This window comes from Sorex fumeus, unplaced genomic scaffold (assembly GCF_029834395.1).
Source record: "Sorex fumeus unplaced genomic scaffold, SorFum_2.1 ptg000083l, whole genome shotgun sequence".
Taxonomy (NCBI): domain Eukaryota; kingdom Metazoa; phylum Chordata; class Mammalia; order Eulipotyphla; family Soricidae; genus Sorex; species Sorex fumeus.
In genome coordinates this window covers 10,540,294-10,562,746 of record NW_026606140.1, presented here as the reverse complement: position 1 = coordinate 10,562,746, position 22,453 = coordinate 10,540,294, and the positions used below count along the sequence as shown (strand labels likewise).

Here is a 22,453-nt window from a genome sequence, read left to right as displayed (position 1 = left end):
CCAGGCTCTGCCGTGAGGGCGAGATACTCTCAGTAGGTTGTCGGGCTCTCCGAGAGGGGTGGAGGAATCGAACTCGGGTTGGCCATGTTGGCTGCGTGCAAGGCAAACGCCCTACCGCTCTGCTATCGAGCTGCCTGTGTTCACAATTCCTCCTAAAGGGGGCATAATAAAAGTGTTAATAGTTGTACCTTCTCAAATTTAAGTCCAAGATTGATGTTGGTTCCCCCCTGTTGAGTCTCCTTTCAACAAGTGAACAACGTCAGCTCTGAATCTGAAGGTGAGGACCTCTTAGAGTCTCACCTTTAGTCTAGGAGTAAAAAGTAATGAATATACTTGGATATTGATTGGGTTCTGGATTCAATTAAGAAACAAAAGCCACAAAAACTGTTGGACCCATTTCGGCCTCTTGATGTCCTGAAATTGCCATCTCACTGTGATGAAAAGGCTCGAGGCTGTCTTTAAAACATCAAAATGGACAGGGACTAGCTTCGAACGGAATCGCTTCCGAAACGGGACAGGGCGGCACCAGGGAGGTCGGAGCAAAAAGTGACCGGAAGTCACCAGCAGGCTCCTCACTCCTTTGGTTCATCACAGGCAGACTCGAGGCCAGAACCTCAACATCCACCGGGTTGTCCGGTCACAAATTGACCCCGACCGCACCTCTTTCACGCGGACAAAGTAAGGGGTCACGAGCCAGAAGCCCCTGGGGCTGGCCGGCAGACTGACTCCACCTCCAGAGGCCCAGTGGAGCGGTTCGAGCTTCCAAGGCCTCTCGCCAGGACGCCCGGGGCGGGGGGCAGGACGGCGGGGCCTGACGCGGCGCGGACAAACGGCCAGCGACCCCAAGCTGTTGTGGGGAAGCGTCTCGACTCGCCTTCCCATCTGCGGTCGCCTTGCCCGCTGTTTCCTGGCGTGCCCCTGTCCTCCCAGGCGGCCGGTGCTGCCGGGCGGGCGGCAGCTGGTGCTCCAAGCCCTGAGTCATCGTCGTTAAAATGCCGGATTTCGGGAGCCGGCGTCCCCGGCGGCTCCCTCGGGCTCCCTCTCCTGGGGGCCCAGACCCGACCTCCGCCGCGACGCCGCCCTCCCTCCTCCCGCTCCCGGGTCTGAGCGCAACGTCCTGGGGGCCTCGGAGGCGGCGGCCGCGTCACCGGGAAGCGAGCGCGGGGCCCGGGGGCGGGGCCGGGACGCGGGTGAGCCGGGGCGAGGCCCCGCCCCGGGGAGGGCGCCGAGGGCGGGGCCACGCGAGGCCGGGGCGGGGCCTCGCGGGAGCCGCGCCACGCCCCCGCCGCCGCCCTCCTCCGCCCGCGGCCGCGCAGGGGTTAAGGCGGCCGGCGCCACCCGGGCGCCGCTGAGGAGACCCGCGAGTCGGCGAATCCCGCGCGAGCGCGGCGAACAGGTGCCCGCGCGCGTCCGGCGCCGGCGAGGGGCGGCGAGGGGGCGCGGCCGGAAGCGCGGGGCGGGCTGCGGCGGGGCCGGTGGAGCGGGCGGAGCCGCGGCGCGCCGGCAGGAAGGAGCTGGCCGGGCTGCGCGACGCGCGATGAGGCGCCGTCGCCCCGGCCCCTGCAGCGGCGGCAGCAGCAGCAGCAGCCGCCGCCGTCGCCGCTGCTGCCGCCGGGGCTGCCGCGGGGCGCAGGGACATGGAGCGCGGCTGCAGGGCGCGGCCGCGGGCAGCAGCAGCAGCAGCAGCAGCAGCAGCAGCGAGCGTCGCGGCCCCCGCGGAGCGCAGTCCGCCCCGTGAGGCGCTGCCCGGCCGGCGGCGGCGGCAGCAGCAGCGGCAGCAGCAGCAGCAGCAGCAGCGGCGGCGGCAGCAACAGGGCGGCTGATCGCCGGCCTTGGGGCGGGGGCGCCTCGCTCTCGCGACCTCCGCGGCCCCCGATCTTCCCTCGCGCCGCCTCCCCTCGGCCGCCCCCCTCTCCCCGCGCGCGCCGAGCAGCGAGTCCGGGGGCCGCGCGGGGCGGGGGCGCGGGGGAGGGGCGGCCGGCGCGCGCCGCGCCCAGGGCTCGCGGGGACCCGGGGGGCGCGTGCCGCGGGGCGCGGGGCGCGGGGCGCGGCGCGGCGGGGCCCCTCCCCCCTGCAGCCTGGCGCGCGCCGGCCGGGCCGCGCCGCACCGCACCGCACCGCACCGCACCGCACCGCGGCGGGCCGGGCGCGCGCGGGCCATGTCCGCCTTCTGCCTGGGCTTGGCCGGCCGCGCTTCAGCACCCGCCGAGCCGGACAGCGCCTGCTGCATGGAGCTGCCCGCCGCGGCCCCCGACGCCCTGGGGAGCCCCGCCGCCGCCGCCGCCGCCGCCGCCGCCCTCGTCTCCTTCCCCGGGGGCCCCGGGGACCTGGAACTGGCGTTCGAGGAGGAGCTGGCGCTGCTGGCGGCCGGGGAGCGGCCGTCCGAGCCCGGGGAGCAGCCCGCGGCCGAGCCCGCGCCGCCGGCCGACGGGGCCGCGCCGCCGCCCGCGCGGGATCCCGAGCTGCTGTCGGTGATCCGGCAGAAGGAGAAGGACCTGGTGCTGGCGGCGCGGCTGGGCAAGGCGCTGCTCGAGAGGAACCAGGACATGAGCCGGCAGTACGAGCGCATGCACAAGGAGCTGACGGACAAGCTGGAGGTGAGGCCCGCGCGCCCCACCCCGGCCGCTGCCGGGCTCCCCCGGCGCGCCCGGTGGGCTGGGGGAGAGTTGGGGGCCGTCGGACCGCTAGCACCCGGAGCCGCCCGGCCTGCTTTGGGTTTTTTTTTTTTTCCCTTCCTCTCCTTCCACCTGCTTCTTCGCACCCGGTCCGTTCCCAGTCGCCCCCGCGCGGCGCCGGCCGTTCTCCCCGGGCCCCGCGGCGGGAGTCCGGGGCGAGCGGGGGCAAGACTGATTCCTACGGCCTCGCGCGGGGACGCGTGCGCGCGCAGGGCGGCCGGTCCCGGAGCGGTTTGAAGCGCGCCCCGGCTTTTCTCGGAGGAGCGGCGAAGCGCTCCGATCCGGGGGCGAGCCCGGAGCGCCCCCGTTGGCGAGCGCAGACCTCCGGGCGCCCTGGTCCCAACTTCCCGGCAGCTCGGCGTGGCGGGGACCGAGCGTCCCTCGAGGGGCTTCGTTGAGAGGTGGAGTCTCCAGACACTCGGGGATTCGGCCGTGCTCGGCCCCGCAGACCCGGGCCCGCCTGCGCTCAACACGTGACCCCGGGAACTGGCTTGATTAGGACCCCCGCGCGCTGCGCGTATTAAAAAGTACTTTTCTGTGTCCTGGGCTCACGCGCGCAATGAGCTGATGTGACCTTTGAGCGCCCCGACCCTTGACTTATTTTAGAAAAGCCCTTCGTGGGTATATGTACCAGCTCTCTGGACCAGAGTCGTTTGAAGCGGTGCCCGGATTTCTCGTCCTTAACTAGGAAGCGGTGCAGAAGGCCAGCGTTTGCAAAGCCTGGGTTTAAGCGCGGGGGGCGGGGAAGCGAAGGACACCTCCCGAAATGAGGATTATTTATTTACTGTTGTTACCCAGTGGCAGCGGTTCTTTGCGTCCTTGGGAGGGAACGGTACGGCCCTGAGGTCCTGGGGATGGCCTGAAATGGACCCTGTTTGGTTGCCTGCCCCTGCGATTCTATCACTCACTACCGTCTGGCTGTAGATTCAGATTCGTTTCTATCTGAAGATTTCGGTGTGTCGGTAGTCTAGTCAAAAGCAAAGCAGGGAGACGAAAAAGGAAGCCAGGTGGTTCGGTCGGCATGTGAACTAGGTCTGGGGCCTGATGAGCTCCCGAGATTCCCTCTGAAAAGGGGTTTGTGAGAACCTATAGGTAGACTGCCAAAAAACAACCCAGTGGATTGAATTGTTTGATTTTCTGCAGAAGTAGAGGTCTGGAAATAAAAGAGTGTCTTTTTTTTAAAAAAGGGGAAAAAAAGATTCAGTTACCACAGCTATGTAAAAGTACTGCCGCAGAGATTTCTTGGGTGATTGGCGGCTCGTTCAGGGGAGAGGCTTGATTGAAGAGACAGCTCACTTGAAAGGACCATCAGATCAGTCTGATTTGCGGTGGATTTCAGAGTGTGCAGTTACATACAATCTGGGTTCCCTGCGGAGCCTTATACATTTATTCAACAAAGAAAAAAAGATCGCAAACTTCCACACTACAAGGAAAGTTTTATCAATAGTGAAAGTGTAAATTACCTCCGATTTTGTTATTCACTTGATAGACAGTAATATCATTTACAGCTCAGACTAACTTCTCAAAAATCTGCATTCTCGTAGCAGGCATATGAACTATAGTGTTAAAAGTTTATTTCTGATTTGTGGTGATTGATTTTACGCCATTGTGAGTGTATTTAAAGCTCCATCGCAGTGTGCTTAAAAATGGTTAAAAATGTAGGGAATGAGAGATAGCACAGTAAAGGCGCTTGACTTGCACAAGCCAAGCCAACCTGGGTTCAGTCACAGCCAGGAGTGATCCCTGAGCACAGAACCAGGAGTAAGTGGGCGCTGAGTAGTCTGTTGTGACCCGAAAACAAACTACTCAAAAAAGGTTGAGATGCAAATTTTATGTATACTTGACTGAAATTAAAATAATTCTTAGTATTTATTTATTCATTTATTTTTATTAGTGAAACACCATAAGGTATAGTTATAGACTTACAAATTTTTTATTTTTAAAAGTCAAATAAGTTTATCAGTGTAAGCTGCATGATGGGGTAGAAGTACTTTTATCCCCATGCATGTTTGAAATTATTAAAAACTTAACTTTTTTGGTTTGTTTTTATTTGTTTGGAGGAGAGGGGGCCCACACCCAGTAGTTGCTTGGGCTTACTTCTGGCTCTGTGCTCAGAGGTCATTCCTGGCAGTGCTCAGGAGATTAATGTGGTTCCAAGTAGTGAATTGGGGTCAGTAGCACGAAAGGCAAGCATCTTAATCCCTGACTATCTCTTCTGCCTTTTTATTTGTGTGTCAGATTTTGATTTTGAACTCAAGTATATCTATCTATATATTTAGATATATATACACATATATATCTATATATCAACCCTCTGAGTTATCTCCTCAACCCTGGCTTCAGTATTTTTTAATGTATACTTTAAAATATCTTTTATATTATCATTAGTCGCTTTCTAATTCCTTTAGTATTAATGTGAGAGTACAAATCTGATTAGCAGATGACTGTTTCATTTGGTACTTGCTGATAAATTTTTCCTGTACTATTTATTTCTGAGCAGCCTAGATTTTAGAATGTCTGCTTAGCAAAATACTTTCAAAAGTTTGGTTTTTTCTTTTTTTTTTATTTTGGGGTCACACCTGGCACTGCTCAGGGCGTATTCTTGGTTCTGTGTTCACAGATCATACTTGGTAAGGCTCAGGGGCCATATGTGGTGCCAGGAATTGAACACCGTCAGCCATGTTGAAGGCAAATAAGTGCTTTACTCACTGTACTGGAACCATTTTTTAAAGTTTAACAGCTATTCCCTATATCAAACTAAATTGAACATTCTTGAATCTTGAACCAACCCTTACTTTAAAAAAGCATTTTTAGGGGCTGGAGAGATAGCACAGCGGGTAGGGCGTTTGCCTTGCACGCAGTCAACCTGGGTTCGATTCCCAGCATCCCATATGGTCCCCTGAGCACCGCCAGGAGTAACTCCTGAGTGCAGAGCCAGCAGTAACCCCTGTGCATTGCTGGGTGTGACCCAAAAAGCAAAAAAAAAAAAATTTAATATTCCATGAACTGGTGAGACATTGGAGTCAAACACATTTTATCATCAGTTGGTTTGAAAAATACCTTATTGTACCAAGAGTATGGTGGTTTGACTGTTAACATTGTGTGTTAATCATAGTGCTTCTTTGACAACATGAAAATTGCACCTTTCTAACTTCAGGACCAAAAAGTCATTTCCAGCATGTTTTCTACCTATTGGTTAGTTCAAAACCCAATATTCGTTTTCTCACTTAAAACATAAAATACTGGGCCAGAGCAATAATACAGTGGGGATGGTGTTTGCCTTGTACACATCCCACCCAGGTTCAATCCCCAGCATCCCTTATGGTCCCCCAAGCACTGCCAAGAATAATTTCTGAGTGCAGAGCCAGGAGTAACCCCTGAGCACTGCCAGGTATGCCCCTACTCCCCCACCCCCCAAAAACCTATAAAATACCTTTTTTTTTTTTTGACCAGAGAGGTCACTCAGGAATAGAGTACTTACCTGTATGTGTGAGGCCCTGTGTTTAATCCCACAGCGGGTAGGGCGTTCGCCTTACAAGCGGCCAACATGGCCGACCCGAGTTCGATTCCTCCGCCCTAGCAACTCAAGGCAAATAAAACACTCTTCTATTCTTTTATTGAATGAACATCCTTTAAGGGCTGGAGAGATAGAGTTCAGGAGTGAAGTTGCTTGCCTTGCATGTGGCTAATTCCCTTTCAGTCCCTGGTATCACTTATGGTTCCCAGGGTATTACCATAAGTACTAGACTCTAGGCACCACTAGGTTTGACCTAACACCGTACCTGTCCTCATCAAAAACGAAAAAACATATATATATATTCATATATTTTTGTCCACACACATATAAACATTCCTTAAAGTCTAAAGTTTAATGTAAAATATAAAAGTCTAAGGTTTAAAATGAAGATTCAGTTTAATTTGGAAGACTTAAGGTATAGCACGGCGGTAGGGCGTTTTTCTTGCGCGCTGCCAGCCCGGCTAAGCCGGGTTCGATTCCTCCACCCCTCTCGTAGTGCCGGGCGAGATACTCTCAGTAGCTCGGCAAGAGTATCTCGCCCGCACGGCAAAGCCTGGCAAGCTACCCGTATTCAATATGCCAAACACAGTAACAAGAATTCTCAAAGTCTCTCAAATGTATTTTTCCGTCTTTTATCCATTCACAGAATTAGACTATTATGCCTTGTAAGTTTCCAAGGTTTTTTATTTTTTTTTTAATTCTGTCAAAAATGAGCCCTTTAGCTTTCTTACTGATCTTTTTGTTTTGTTTTGGTTTCAAGACCACACCTGATGGTGCTCAAGGGGTACTCCTGACTCATTTTTCTGGAGTTGCCCCTCACAGTCCTGGGGCACCATGCTGGGGCTTGAAGTTGAACCTCCTGCATGCAAAAACACTTTTGCTTTAAAAAAAAATTCATGAGGCCTTGAGGTTTTTTTCAGTCCACCCCTTAGAATATAAACTAAGACATTAACTTGCAATTTATATACTTTTATACCCCAGTTATTAAGATTTTTGTTCAAAAAAAATTTTAATATACAGGATCTCTATTTTTCATTCCATCTGGAAATGAATACTTTCACTGCAGAGGTATTCTTGTTACTCAATTTCATTTTCTTCCTCCCTCCCCCAGGCCAATTCTCATGGTTCTAGTACTATTTTAAGAGACTCAGACAGGTATAATGAAAAATCACTGTGTAGAGGAAGTCACAAATAGATTTAGGGAGGTAAACCCAAGGGTCTTATATGCATTCAGGTCATGTCTGCTTTAAAAATAGAATTTTTTTCTCGTGTTTTTAAAGAACCATATCCTGAACCTGTAAGAATGATACTGCCTTTCAAAAAAATCTTTATTTGCAGAACTGCATTTCTGTAACAGTTTTAGATAGGTTAATGATACTGGGTCTTTTTTTCTAAGTTAAAAAATCAACTTATTTTAAGAATGATTTTTATATTCACAGAGAAATGAAACAAGTAGTTTCCATGTACTCTGCACCCAGTTATTTATTATCTTGTTACTATAGAAGACTTGGCAATAACTGATGAATCAATATTGGTACATCATTTTAAGCTTATTTATTCAGTTTCTCTCAGCCTTAATGTCATTTTCTTTTCTTGGATCCCATTCTGGATGTTACATTTAATTTTCATAACCCCCTTTCTCCTCTTTTTTGTGAGTTTGTTAAGACTTTCCTTTTTTATGACCTTACAGATTTTGTTGTTGTTCTTGTTGTTTTGTGCCCAGCTGTGCTCAGGGTTTACTCTTGGCTCTGAAGTCAGGGATCTGTCCTGGCAGGGCTCAGGGAACCCTCTGGGGTGCTAGGGATCAAACCTGGGATCAATAAAGCAAGTGTCCTACCACTATACTATAAATCTTACCCCACTCGTACAGATTTGTATATTAACATTTGAAATGCCTTATAAAACCAAGTGACAAGGAATAGTGTGGCAAGAGCCTAGCTTCCATACTTCATGCCTAGAGTTTATTGGTTAATTTAAAATGTAGATCTAGCAGAAAGCTTTCTTTTCGTGAAAAAGCTTAAGAAGCCGAATTCTCCATATTCACTAATAGGAAAATGTTGGTTTGTTCTTGAAGGAGAGGGAAACCTGAATTAGGAAATTTGTCACATGTCCAGAGAAATAGGACGACAGAATAGACTGATCGGTGCCACCTGTCCTCAGTCCCTCCCCCCAGTGGATTGGATTGTTATAGTGCTTGGTCGGGCTGTTCGAGAACAGCTGTTTGCTGATTATTTTTAAGTCTCTCTGTTCTTTTAGAATGCAGGCCTAATTTATCTGGCCTTTCAGCAACTCTGTGATTATTGAGTTCTTGCTGTTGCCTTCTGCTCAGTCTTTTGCATTTTGGAAAAACTTAATAAAGCCACATTACAATTTTAGTATTGCTGTTAGCATTGACTTCTGTGTTTAACCTCTCCAAAGTTTCCACAGTGACAAAAAAAAAATTAATTTTGGGAAGCTTAGCAGCACAGGGAAAGTGGAGAATGGGAAATTCTCATGCCAGCGAGAACCACCCTGAGTTGTGATTTCTTCTCCTACTTGCTCCCATTTGAGATAGTATGACATATAAATGCAGGCTTTTTCTACTCTGGAGAAACCTGTGCTCCCTCTTGAACTCCTATTCTTCCATCACATCTCTAAGTAAATTTCCTTGAAAAAAAATTACCTTTTTTTCACAAAAAATAAAATGAATACATTTTGACTTTTTCAACATATAGAGGCTGTACTCAAATGTTATCCCTTTAAGGGGCCAACTTGAGAGGCTATATACTTATTAAAATATGCATAAATGAAATATTCTGTTGCTAATGGCAGAACTTTAATTTTGAAACCAACTTTTTCTTTGGCACATTCTTTTGACTGCTCTGTCATGGTAGACATCTTTTGGGAGTAAATTTGACTTTCAGAAACATGAGTTACTCAGAGCAAAGAAAGGGGAATGAGATGGTAGGATAAAATGGAATAATCACAGCGGTAGGGCGTTTGCCTTGCGCACAGCCAGTCTGGCCGAGCCGGGTTCAATTCCTCCGCCCCTCTCGGAGAGGCTAGCAAGCTACCGAGAGTATTCAATATGCCGAACACAGTAACAAGAAGTCTCACAATGGAGACGTTACTGGGCCTGCTCGACCAAATCGATGAACAACGGGAGGACAGTGTTTGTTTGAATCTCTTTTTTTTTTAGGCTGAGATGTGAAATGACAGTGCTGGTTTTCTTGTATAACTGTAAACTGGCCCTTTGGGATTTTCTAAAAGCAGCATTCCAGAAAGTACTTGCAAAGTGAGAACTTGATTGAATAAGAATGTGGCTTTCCTGGACCATGGAGATAGCTCAGAGGCTGGAGTGCCTGCTTTGCATGTGGGAAGACCAAGATTCAATCCCCAGAACCATGTAGTGTTAAATACCCACCCCCCACTGACCTCCCCTCACCCAAATGTAGCTTTCCAAGGTGAAGGAGGTTACTAAGTAAGAACATACATTCATTTTACATCTGTTAAGGGGACCACACCCAGTAGTGCCTCAGAACTATTTCCGGCTCTGTGCATGGTGATCGCTCCTGTGGTACTCAGGAACCAAGTGGTGCCAGGAATCAAGTCCATACCTCTTGAGCACTTGCTCAGCTCATTAAACTTACCTCACCAGAGCCATATAATCATTTTGATTTATTGAAATAATCTCAGTCTTGAGGTTATACTTCAGTGTACTGGAATTTCTCGAAGACTCAAAATAGGCAGGTAGGGGATAGATAGGAGTAATCCCTGGATGCAGAGCTAGGAGCAAGCCTTGAGACCTAAAAACTAAAAACTAGTCTCTCATACTATGTGTTTAAAGTCGGAGTGCCTCCTTTGCCTCAGAAAAGAGACATTGGGGGTTCCCCCCCACAGAAGTAAAAAGATGTTCTTCAACTCAATGATAATCATTTTCTGTTGAGCTGCTTCTTCAAACCATATGTACTTTCACTGCATTTTATCACATATAAATTAATAGCTTCTCCCACTAGAGTTAAAAACTCTATAAAAGTAAGGACCATGTCCTTTGCTTACTTTGTTCTTCATTAAGTTTCCAGATACAGTGTCTGACCCATATGAAAACTCAAGAATGAATCAATGTATTGGAAACAAATATGCAAGGCAGTATAAAGTCATTTAAAGTAGACCCAAACTTGAACTTGTTTTAATGACTTTGGTAGACAGTGCTGTGTATAGCAACAAATGTTTATTGGGCTATAAATTATAGCTTTGGTTTTATTCTTTTTGAGGGGACTGGGACCACACCCAGCGGTGCTTAGTGCTTACTCTTGGTAAAGGCCCTCCCGTTGATCATCGATTTGCTCGAGGGGGCCCAGTAACGTCTCCATTGGAGACTTTGTTGTTACTGTGTCTGGCATATCGAATACTCTCGGTAGCTTGCCGGGCTCTCCGAGAGGGGCGGAGGAATCGAACTCGGGTCGGCCATGGCACCATATAAAGTGCTGGGGATTGAACCTGGGTCAGCCTGGAGCAAGGCAAGTGCCCTACTCACTGGATTCTCTTTCTGGCCCCAAAGTTTTCATCTTTATATAACTGCATATAAATGATTATAAACAAAGCCTGGATTAGGACAGATTTGAAGTTGTTTATATGTTTTGTTTACTAGGTAGTTCTGGTGAGATTGTCTCTAACCCCATACTCAAAGACAGGAATAAATAATCTTTACGGCCAAAGAGATAACTTGATGGACTAAACATATTCTTTGCATGCAGGAGACTTGAGTTTGATTCCTGGCACCTCTAGATTTCTGAAAGAAAAAACAAAAAATCAAATAAACAAAAGCAAACTTAAAAATCAAGTGTAGGACTCTCTTTTGTGAGAGGACCTTTCCCACTCTGGTAGAAAGGAATGTTTTACTTACTGAAACGGACAACTTTCTCCTGTTTTGTTGTCGCCAGGAGAAGAGAAAATTTAGAGTGTGGAAAGAGCAAAAAGAAAGGAAAGACGCCATAGTTAAAATCCTCTCTGCTTTTTATCCAGCACTTAGAACAAGAGAAACATGAACTGAGAAGAAGATTTGAGAACCGAGAAGGGGAGTGGGAAGGGCGTGTGTCAGAACTGGAGAGTGATGTGAAACAGCTTCAGGATGAGCTGGAGAGGCAGCAGCTTCACCTACGGGAGGCAGATCGAGAGAAAACGCGGGCTGTCCAGGAGCTGTCAGAACAGAACCAAAGGTTACTGGATCAACTCAGCAGGGTGAGTCACAAATTTTGAAACAGTTTCTGTGTGATGGCAATCATTTATTTCCTAAGAGGACTTAGGATTTTGTGTTACCTTGGATTTTGATATCAGCAAGTATTTTTCACCCCAAGAACTTCAACCGTGTCAGGCAGGAGTTAGGAGTCCAGATTGTGCCATTAACCATACTTGGACAATCTGCTGAGGGTTCTTCCTTTCCCTCTCACTCTCTCTTTACCTCTTATTTTTGAATCATGCCTGGCAGTGCTCAGGTTTTACTCCTGAGTTTGTTCTCAGAGATCTCTCCTGGTGGGGTTGGGAGATCATAATGGGCTGCCAGGGATTGAATCCCCATCAGCCGTATGCAAGGCAGGTGCCCTACCCACTATACTTTCTCTCTGGCCTGATTTTCTTCCTTTCTAAGGCTGAGAAATACTTTTTTGTCCATCTGTGCCATGCAAAGCAATCCCCTTACCTGCTATATGAGCTCTCTGGCCCCCAGAGAGTTTTCTCATTTTATTTTGTTTTGTATTCATATTTTTTGGCTTATTTTTTGGGGTCACACACAGCTGTGCTCTGAGGTTTCTTCTGGCTCTGCCCTGGAAAATTTCAGTAGTGATTTTCTTTGATGTTGCACTGTAGCACTGTCCTCCCATTGCTCATCGATTTGCTCGAGCAGGCCCAGTAAGTCTCCATTGTGAAACTTATTGTTACTGTGTTTGGCATATAGAATATATCATGGGTAGCTTGCCAGCCTTTGCCACGGGGCGAGATACTCTCAGTAGCTTCCTGGGCTCTCGGAGAGGGGCAGAGGAATCGAACTCAGGTCGGCCAAGTTGGCCGCGTACAAGGCAAATGCCCTACCCGTGACGTTATGTTTGTAATATACATTGTTTTATATTAAGAAAGGGCTGGAGCGATAGCACAGCGGGTAGGGCGTTCGCCTTACAAGCGGCCAACATGGCCGACCCGAGTTCGATTTCTCCGCCCCTCTCGGAGAGCCTGGCAAGCTACCGAGAGTATTCGATATGCCAGACACAGTAACAACAAAGTCTCCAATGGAGACGTTACTGGGCCCGCTTGAGCAAATCGACGATCAACGGGAGGGCCTTTACCTTTTACCTTTTATATTAAGAAATGAGGTACGTGTTAAAGTTTGTTTTATTTCTACACTAAGTAAAAATGCTTTACTTATACCTTTATAGAGGGGTGTGTAGAAGTATTAATTAACCAAGGTCAAGACTAGTTAAGTGAAGACTGCATAGGTGGAAATCTACTTTAAATGCAGAACATACCTCTTTAACAAATGCAGGAATGGTAATGCCCTGGTTTTAAATCCACATACTTTTGAAAGTTAAGAGCTGGATTTACTATTGTGTCTTGGTTCTTATGAGTTGAAATAAAACTCTTCAGGAGAAGAAAATAACCTATTCTCTGATTTCATCCCTAAATGCAAATGATCTATCTCTCTGTCTGCTTTTGTCTGTGTCTCTCTCTCTTTGGTTTTTGGGTCACACCCAGCTTTGCTTAGGGCTTACTCCTGATTCTGTGCTCGGGGATCATTCCTAGCAATGTTCAGGGAACCATTTGTTGTGCCAGAGATTGAACCCAGGGTTGCTGTGTATAAGGCAAGCGCCCTACCTGCTGTACTGTCTCTCTGGCCCAGTTTTCATGGGAGCATTACCCTTATCTAAGTGGTTGGTGTCTGGTGTTAAATTCTTCGGGAAAGGCTTAGCTTGATTAGTGTATAGTAAATTCCTGGTGCTTCTAAAAATTCAGTATATGACACTGTATAAAGTTATTTAACTTTTTTGTGTAATGGTTGATTCTCATGAATACGCCTAGACTGATGGAAAACTTCAGAGATATATTAAGTAAATGCTAGAGAAAGAGAATGGAAGAGATATGAAGAATGAAAGAAGAACATGAAGAGAAAGTGTGAAAAAATATAATATCCAATCATTTGGAAAATGCTGCAGGAAATGCCAGAACAAATATGTGGAAAGAGAGAATTCAGGTGATAGGCCAACCTGCAGGCTTTCCATACAGGGAATCAGTCACCGTGTGATTGACTGGAAGGAAGAGCCGGACAGTTCCTCAGCAATTGGACATTTCGTCGGGGCTGCTCAGGAGCAGCGTTTCTCACTCAGTTCTGAATCCTTCTTGGCAGCTCTCAGGGGTGTATCTCTCTTTGTAAGGTTCTTATAGGCTTTTGAGCTTTTTCATTTCTTATTCATGAAAAATTAAACCAAACGGACTGGACCAGATTTACTTATTCAAAAACGTTAAATACTTATTCTGAGGATTTTTTCTTAATGGAGACTTACAAAATGAATACAGCAAATCGGAGCAAATAAAGGGAAAGTTATTTCTTGGGGGAGGGAGGGATAAGTTCTTTTTAACAGAATCACATAAGGAGAAGCAAAAACTGCTCTCTAGGCTGATGAAAGACAGGTGTAAGTGAGAAGAAGATTAATATTAACGTATCAGAGAGGGCTTGGAACCCATGTAGAGGGACAGGGAGGTGGCTCTGAGGGCTAGTGCCAGTGCTTTATTCTCAGGAGATCCAGCCTTCATCCCTGGGATCACAGGGTCCCCCAAGCACCACAGGGTGCACCCCCTTTGGCCTCAGCTCTAAGTTGGGAGGAGCTCCTGCAGGCTATAGGTCCATGTTGAATCTCAGCTGCTGAGTAACTGGGTGACCTTGTTTGTGCCTCTTTTTCGTTATCTTTAAAATAGGGGTAGAAAGAGTATCTTGCACAGGTACAGCTGAAATAAAAATGGATGACATATTTATGCCGAACAGTTCGTGAAGGCTGAGATTTGTTCATTGTTGACGATAATTTTATGAAAGTAATATCTGCATAGTTAAAGTTCCTTTGCCTGACTTCTCTGTAGGAAATCCTGATAAGCTACTCCCTAAAGAATGTCGGTGGGAATTGTTTTCCCTTGGATACTGATTCTTGGTGTGCTCTCTGGCCTTGAATGTAAGCCCTTGGTGAGTTTTGTGGCTTTTTACCACCTTGGTCTTTTTAAGGAGGACAAGCCCCTGGGGTTTCCTTGAGCACTCAGCTTAAAATACATTTTAGTATCATTTTATTAACCGGGTATTTAGGAGCTAGAGGAGTTGAGTACTCTGAAGTGAATTCAGATTCTCCTAGAAAAAGATAACCTGCACAGAAAAGTAGAAAAGCCATGCTCTTCTTCAATGTATATATGTTCTTAGGAGCATGAAAATACATATCTGAACTTCTGAAATGTATAGTTCTGTGACACTTTTGTCCAGAATATTTTTGTTGCCTTGCCTTCAATATTATTTTTCCCTTAGCAATTAAGTAAGATATAATTCATATTTAATAGCATTTGCTTTTTAAGAGTATATTTTGGTTTTGTTAGGGATTTTTGGTTTTGGGGTTTTTTTTTGTTTGTTTTTGGGTGGCAACACCTGGCTGTGCCCAGGGCTTACTCCTGGCCCTGCACTTAGGAATCACTTCTGGTGGTACTCTGGGGAGACAGGGATGGAACCCTGGCCAGCTGCATGCAAGGCAAGGCAAATGACCTGCCTGCTTTCTCTGATCCACAGGTGTAGGCTCACGGCTTTTTCATATATTTACAGCTGTGCAATCTCCAATGTCTATTTATAGGACATTTCACACACATCCCCCATTTGAAGCCCTTTCCCTATTAGCAGGCACTCCCTGTATCTCCTAGCCTTCAGTCGCTGCCTTAAGCCTTGACAACCACAGCCTTCTATTTCTATGAATTTGCCTATTCTGGACATTTCAAATAAATGGACTCCTGGCTCTGTAACCTTCTGACGTTTTGTTTGCTGTTTTTGATTTTGGGGGTCACACTAGCTTGATCAGGGGTTACTCCTGGCTCTGACTATACTCAGGAATTACTCCTTTGTGAGGTTTGGGAGATCATATGGAGTGCCAGGAATCCAGCCCTTGTCAAGTGCATGCAGGGCACTTGACTTGTTCCAGCCATCTTCTGTGATTTCTTAATGTTTTCAAGGTTTATCCTGTGGTGTAGCATTGGAGCGGTGCTTCACTTGTATTGCTGAAAAATACTGTATTACGTGGACATAACATGTTTTGTTTATATGTTTGTTAATTGACATTTGGTTTGTTCTCATTTTGAGAGAATATTATGAATAAGAATTCCATAAGCATTCAGGTTGTTAATGTGTATGTGATCATGATTCTTTCCAGTTCTGAAATAGAGTGCTCTGAGCATGTGTAGTCCCTGATCGCCTAGAGCCTCACTCTGATAATGGAAGGGATGAATATTATTCTAATTTTATAGCAGGAAAAAACTCGAGGGACAGAAGATTCATGACTTGATTGAGGATTTTCCAATTCAAGACTGGCTAGCACGTACATTAATTTAACTTTGAGGCTGCAATTAAAATCATAAGCTTTGAAACCAGTCGTGTCATCAGATACCAACTATTTACTAGCCTGTAAATATCACTGTTTACTTGACTTCCATCATGCAAAGCATGGTAAGACTACATTTTACATTTTGAATACTATGATTTAAATACTTTTTAAAAATACATTTTTTTTATGGTGCTAGGGCTCAGACCCAGGATCTTATACATGTGAGGTGTGTGCGCTGCCCCTGATTTACATCCTTGACCCTATTTTGTCTTTTGTTTGTTTGGGGGTCACATCTGAGGGTGCTTTGGGACTACTCAATGTTTGGGGCCAGTGCTTGGGGTCACTCCTAACTGTGATCTGGGGACATTGCAATGCTGGGGATTGAGGCTTGACTTCCAGTATACATGAGCTCCAGCCTGTTGAGCTTTCTCTCCAGCCTCCATCTCTTTTTGGGGGGATGGAGGGGTTGGTCCATACCCAAGTTTGCTCAGGGTTTAGGGATCATTCCTGGCTCTGTGCTTAGGGATTACTTCTGATGGTTCTTGGGGGCCATTTGTAATGCCAGGGATCAAACACATTTCCAACACATGGCAACGCAAGTGCCTTACCTACTGTGCTGTCTCCCCAACCCCCTTTTCACCTGGAATCCTGTGTGGTCCCCTGAGCACCACCAGGAATAATTCCAGAGTGCAGAGACAGGAATAAGCCTTGAGCATCACCAGATACAATAAACAACAGTATCATCTGTGGGGCTCTGGAGATTTCTGGTACAATGTCAGTGAAAACTGCTGCATTAAAAAAAACCTTAGTTCTTTTGTTGTATTATGGAAACGATACAGTGTTATAAGAATTGAATAGAATAATGCATGCAAAGCTCTAACTGCAATGTCTAGCATATAGCAAATGCTTAATGAGTGGTCGCCATTTTAGTTATAATTGTAAGAATCAGGTCCTCATCATGTCGATGGAATTTCTGCCTGTAATCAAACATCAGTTCTCTTGCTTGATAGCTTAAGATCTCTGGCCCTAGCATAGATCAATATATAAAAATTGTTTTATCTTTTAAGGATATCTGTACCGAGAGTATGTAAATTTGACCCTACAAAAGCAGTTAAATCGGTTTGTCTGTGTTGCCTAGAATCCCTAGACACTGCTACATATATCTTAGGGATACCTTTATCTCAGTTTATTTTCTCATTTGGACAAAATGTTCTCTCTAAATTTTCTTTCGGTGTCTAAGATTCTGTGAATCTCTCCAGCTTTTCGAAAGCCTTTTGTAAATGCAGGCTGACATGTTTTTTAGAAAGTGTAATTCACCTCCTAAATTGGAAAGTAACACCATGACGACATTGACAGTAGAATTTAATAGGACATGTTAGACACTTAACCACCCTGACTGAATCAAAGGTGGAAAGAATAGAATAGACTACTTTAGAAAGAGGAAGACATGGGCCATTCTTGTAATTGAAGGACAGTGTGCCCACATCCAAAGTTAAAAGGGGAGGTTTTGTGAGAATTCATTTGATACATAATGCAGTAGTTTTCACTGACATTGTACCAGAAATCTCCAGAGCCCCACAGATGATATTGTTGTTTATTGTATCTGGTGATGCTCAAGGCTTATTCCTGTCTCTGCACTCTGGAATTATTCCTGGTGGTGCTCAGAGGACCATATAGGATTCCAGGGATTGAGCCCAGGTCTGCCATGTTCTACCAAATGTTCTACCCACTATAATTCTCCAGCATCATGCCCTAGTTGCAACTTTTGGGATAATTTTCTTCCTAGAAGTTGTAGCAAATGTATCAGAGTTCTGATTAGTGTTAAAGCATTCCTAAATGGATCATTTATTAATTTAATCTGCCACAGTTTATAAAGTAGTGTAGGCACTGCAGCAAGTTCGTATAGTCTGTGTATATAGCCGCAGACCAAAACAGTGATTTGAACAAAGTAAAACAGCATTACTCATAATGCATTAATAATAGTAACAAACTTCTTTTGTTTTTTAGTCTCCAAAAGCCATACACATAAGCACTGTCCTCCCGTTGTTCATTGATTTGCTTGAGCGGGCCCGGTAACGTCTCCATTTTGAGACTGGTTGTTACTGTGTTTGGCGTATTGAATACATCACAGGTAGCTTGCCAGGCTTTGCCATGCAGGCGAGATACTCTCCTTAGCTTGCCAGATTCTCCGAGAGGGGCGGAGGAATAGAACCTGGCTTGGCCGGGCTGGCTGCACACAAGGCAAACGCCCTACCACTGTGCTATCGCTTCAGCCCATACAAATAAAATATTTTCAAAATGAATTTTAATAGTAATAGAAACTACAATGAGAACCAAAAAAAGATGTTTTCAGGTTGGGTCAATAAAACTCTGTTCCAGTGTTTTTAGAAACACTAAGATTAATCTTGATCACCTGTTCATCAAAAAAATATGAAAACTGGAAATCTTTGAGGAACTCCTATGTATCATACAGTTTTCCTCTTCAGCTTATTCCAAAATTTTCTAGTATTTTCTTCATTTCTTTTGAATCTCTTTCCCATTTGCTTTCTTTGTAGATAGCTTCTTGCAACTTGTCTTTGAGCGCACTGATTTATTCCTTGGAAAGCACACTCGGGCCGAGCCTCACATATGAGTAAATGTTGAACATATTCCTGGACCGTGCAGCCGCACGACACATCATAAGACACACCCTACCCATTTTCCATAATTACCACACCATATCTGATGGAGTTCAGACAGTAGGTAATTAATATATATGCTTCTCAGAGAGCCCAGTAAGCTACCATCCCGCCCGCACGCTAGAGCCTGGCAAGCTACCCGTGGCGTATTCAATATGAAAAAAACAGTAACAATAACAGGTCTCATTCCCCTGACACTGAAAGAGCCTTGAATACGGCAGCATTGGGAAAGACGAGTAAGGAGAGGCTGCTAAAATCTCAGGGCTGGGACGAATGGAGACGCTACTGGTGCCCACTCCAGTAAATCGATGAACAACAGGATGACAGTGATACAGTGATTGATTCCTTAGCTTCTGTCACTCAAGACCTTCCTATGAGTATTTTAGTTCACCTACAGTTCTGTGACTTCTAATTACAATTTTCTCATATCCTCTCTCATACTTTTTGTTGGAGGTCTGTATTATTGTGTCTTTTAGCTCGTTAAACAACCTCACCATGGTTTCTCTGAAGTTGTCTTTTAAGTGGTTACAGCTGTGAGGCTGAAGAGACAGCACATCAGGTAAGGTGCTTGCCTTCCACAGAACAATTTTGTGGAATTTCAGGCATTCGATCCCTAGTACCCCATATGGTCCCCTGAGCCCCCACCAGGTGTAAAACAAAAACAAAACAAAACAAGCCCTGAGATTACAGCTATGCTGGGGACCCATCCACTAATTTTGGGGTTTTGTTGTTGTTGTTGTTGTTGCTTGGGGTTTTTTTTGGTTTTGCTTTTGGACTATACTCAGTGGTTGCTAAGGTCTCATTCCTCGCTGTGTATTCCTGGTGGTGCTCGGGAATAGAACTGGTCATGGTCATATGCAGGATAAGCACCTTAATCCATATACTACATCTTTGACCCTATCACCCATCAGTTTTTTTTTTATTTCTAACAATTCTTTAATTTTTTAATTTTTTTTTATTAGTGAGACACCATGAGGTACAGTTGTAGACTTACAGATTTTTGTGCTTGGGTTTCAATTATACAATGATCAAATACCCATCCCTCCACCAGTGCCCATTTCCCACCACCACAGATCCCAGTTCCCAGTATCCCTCCCATCCCCCATCCCCCACATCCCACCCTGCCTCTGTGGCAGGGCATTCCCTTTTGTGCTCTCTCTCCTTTTGGGTGTTGTGGTTTGCAAAAGAGGCACTGAGTGGCAATCATGTTTGGTCTATAGTCTACTTTCAGCATGCTTCTCCCATCCTGGGAGGTTCCTCCCAACACCCTTTATTTTCACCCATCAATTTTAATAGTAAAGCAGAAAATAATGCAAATCAAATAGTAATAGACTCAGGTAAAGGAGAAAGTGGTAGTTGAAAACTGGTCTTGATAAGATTGTTAGAAAGGCACCCTTGAAGAGGTGGTTTGACCTGTTATGGAGTGAAAACATGCCCTTTCCAGGTCACCATATTTAAAAGGCCGTGCATGGGGACTGGGGACATAGTGCAAGTAAAAGCCCTGAATTTGAACCCTGGCGTTGCTTATCACTGTCCCCCCTCCCTCCCTCGCCAAACCCATCCCAGAACTGTTGGGAATGACCTTATTTTTTAAAATTTTTTTTCATTAAAGCCTCTGAAAGAATGGAAAATAAATCGATGTGACTGGCCCGTAGTCAGCTTAGGGGTTGGGGTTACCTCCAGCTCTGTGCTTAGGCGACCATGTAGTGCTGGAAAATTGAACCTGAATCTCATGCAATATTCTATTGAGCTGCCTCTCTGGATTAGCTCGTGTGTGTGTGTGTGTGTGTGTGTGTGTGTGTCACAGGGAGTGGGGGGTGTTCAGCAGCCTTACCAGCCATAATACATTAGAGTTTTATTTTTTATACTAGTTAGTCCCACATTGAACTATAAAGTAGGAGAATAATGACTTTAGTAACTTCTTAAAAGATTACTCTACTCAGATTTCTCCCTTAAAATTTTCTTAATTTCCTTTGCTTTTACTAAAATTTGCATTTGTAGGATTTATTGGTTTCATGTAAAATTTATTATTTTTTCTTTTTCCATTTTTTATAATTTTATTTATTGAATCACCGTGAGAGCAGTTACAAAGCTTTTGGGTCTAAGTCTCAGTCATACAATGAAACACCCGTACCTTCACCAGTGCCCATTCTCCACCACCAAAAATCCCAGTATACCCCCATCCCACACCCTCCCCCTGCCTATGGGGCAGATGATTTCTACATTACTCTCTCTCTACTTTGATCACATTCACTATTTCGACACCAGACCAGATCTTATTTAAGATTTTACCCCAAGACTCAGATCTGCTGAAAAGGCAACAATAGACAATTTGTGTCCTATTGCTGGTTATGAATAACATATGATGTCTTGTGGCTGCAGTAGGGCCATGTGGTTTTGAAGTTCTGAAATTTTAACACTTAAATCTGGAGGGTGAGACCATATCCACATGATAACCAAGCTCATTGAGGTTTCTCGGGAGTTCAAGATGCCGCTCTGTTTAACGTTCATTGATTTAAAGAAGGCCTTTGATTCTGTTGAGACGGAAGCGGTCATTGAAGCCCTAGCCAATCAGGGCATTCAAGCCCAATACATCAGGATCCTCCGTGAGCTGTATTGCGGATTCACTACCAGGATCTCACCATTCTACAAAGAAGTGATCGTTGATGTCAAGAGAGGGGTGCGGCAGGGTGATACCATTTCACCGAAACTCTTCACTGCCACCCTCGAGAATGTCATGTGACGACTGGAATGGGAAGGAATGGGGGTGAAGATAGATGGTCGGCAACTACACCACCTCCGCTTTGCTGATGACATTGTTTTAATAACACCAAACATCAGCCAAGCGGCACAAATGCTGGCCGACTTTGACCGTGAGTGTGGAAAGGTAGGACTACAGCTGAATCTTACGAAGACAATGTTTATGAGAAACAGCCTCGTTCCTGACGCCCCATTCGCTCTCAACGGAACGACCATCTCCGAATGCAACAGCTATGTGTACCTAGGTCGAGAGGTCAACATGACAAATGACCTGGCACCCAAGCTGCGCAGGAGGAAGAGAGCGGCTTGGAACGCCTTCAAGAACGTCGAAGAAATAGCTAAGAGGACGAAGAACCTCCGGCTCCGGGCACATCTCTTTGATTCCACTGTTCTTCCTGCATTAACTTATGCCTCAGAGACCTGGGCCCTACGCAAAAAAGATGAGAATGCTATTAGGGTCTCCCAAAGAAGAATAGAAAGAGCTATGCTTGGAATATCACGTTTCACTCAAATGAGAGAAAGAATCCGGAGTTCTGACATCCGTCGATGATCAAGAATCAGGGACGCTGTCTCATTTGCCAAGGTGTCGAAAATCAGATGGGCTGGTCACGTAATGAGATTTAAAGACGACCGCTGGACTAGAGCTGTTACTGACTGGATTCCACGGGATGTCAAAAGACCGCGTGGCCGCCCACCTACCAGATGGTCAGACTTCTTCGTCAAGATCATGAATGATCGGTTTGAGGCCCTTCATGTTCCTGGAGCGAACAGATGCCATTGGGCTACACTAGCACGCAACAGGGACAAATGGAGACGTTACTGGTGCCCGCTCGAGCAAATCGACGACTAACGGGAAGTTAAGTGATTAAGTGAAATCTGGAGGGATTTCTGCCAAAAGCCACTGGGTTTAGAGATCTGTTTCTGAGTCTCTGGGATCAAGGCCATTGAGCAGCTTGATGAGGAGCCAGAGAGGCCGTTTGTGGGCGATGACTTGGGGTCTCGTTAGGGTGGGGAGGACAGGCCCGGCTCCACCTCCCCCCCATCCCGTGAGACCCAACAAGTTTCGTCACTGCGAGCCCAAGCCTGACTGTCCAATGGCCTCTGGAGGATGACAGCCATCAAGTCGCCAAGAGGGAGCAGGCGGAGGGACAGCACCCATTCCTCCCTTGGGTGGCCCGGCGACAGTAACGTACTGTGGAGTCCGGATGCATTTCTGCCAAACGCCACTGGGTTTTG

General features: G+C 46.3%; 1 protein-coding gene across 3 annotated transcripts in view; it reads left to right on the top strand.

Moving 5' to 3' along the window:
- Window positions 1-2,128: 2,128 nt before the first annotated feature.
- The window catches only part of BICDL1 (BICD family like cargo adaptor 1), a 93,234-nt gene continuing 72,909 nt past the window's right edge, over window positions 2,129-22,453 (top strand). For all 3 annotated transcript variants that reach the window (XR_008794841.1, XM_056131025.1, XM_056131026.1), the window contains exons 1-2: window positions 2,129-2,597; window positions 11,197-11,412. Coding sequence is in view for 2 of the 3 variants with exons in the window: in XM_056131025.1 (XP_055987000.1) it covers window positions 2,160-2,597; window positions 11,197-11,412 (654 nt within the window). In the remaining variant the exon portion in view is untranslated. The remainder of the gene's footprint in view (window positions 2,598-11,196; window positions 11,413-22,453) is intronic.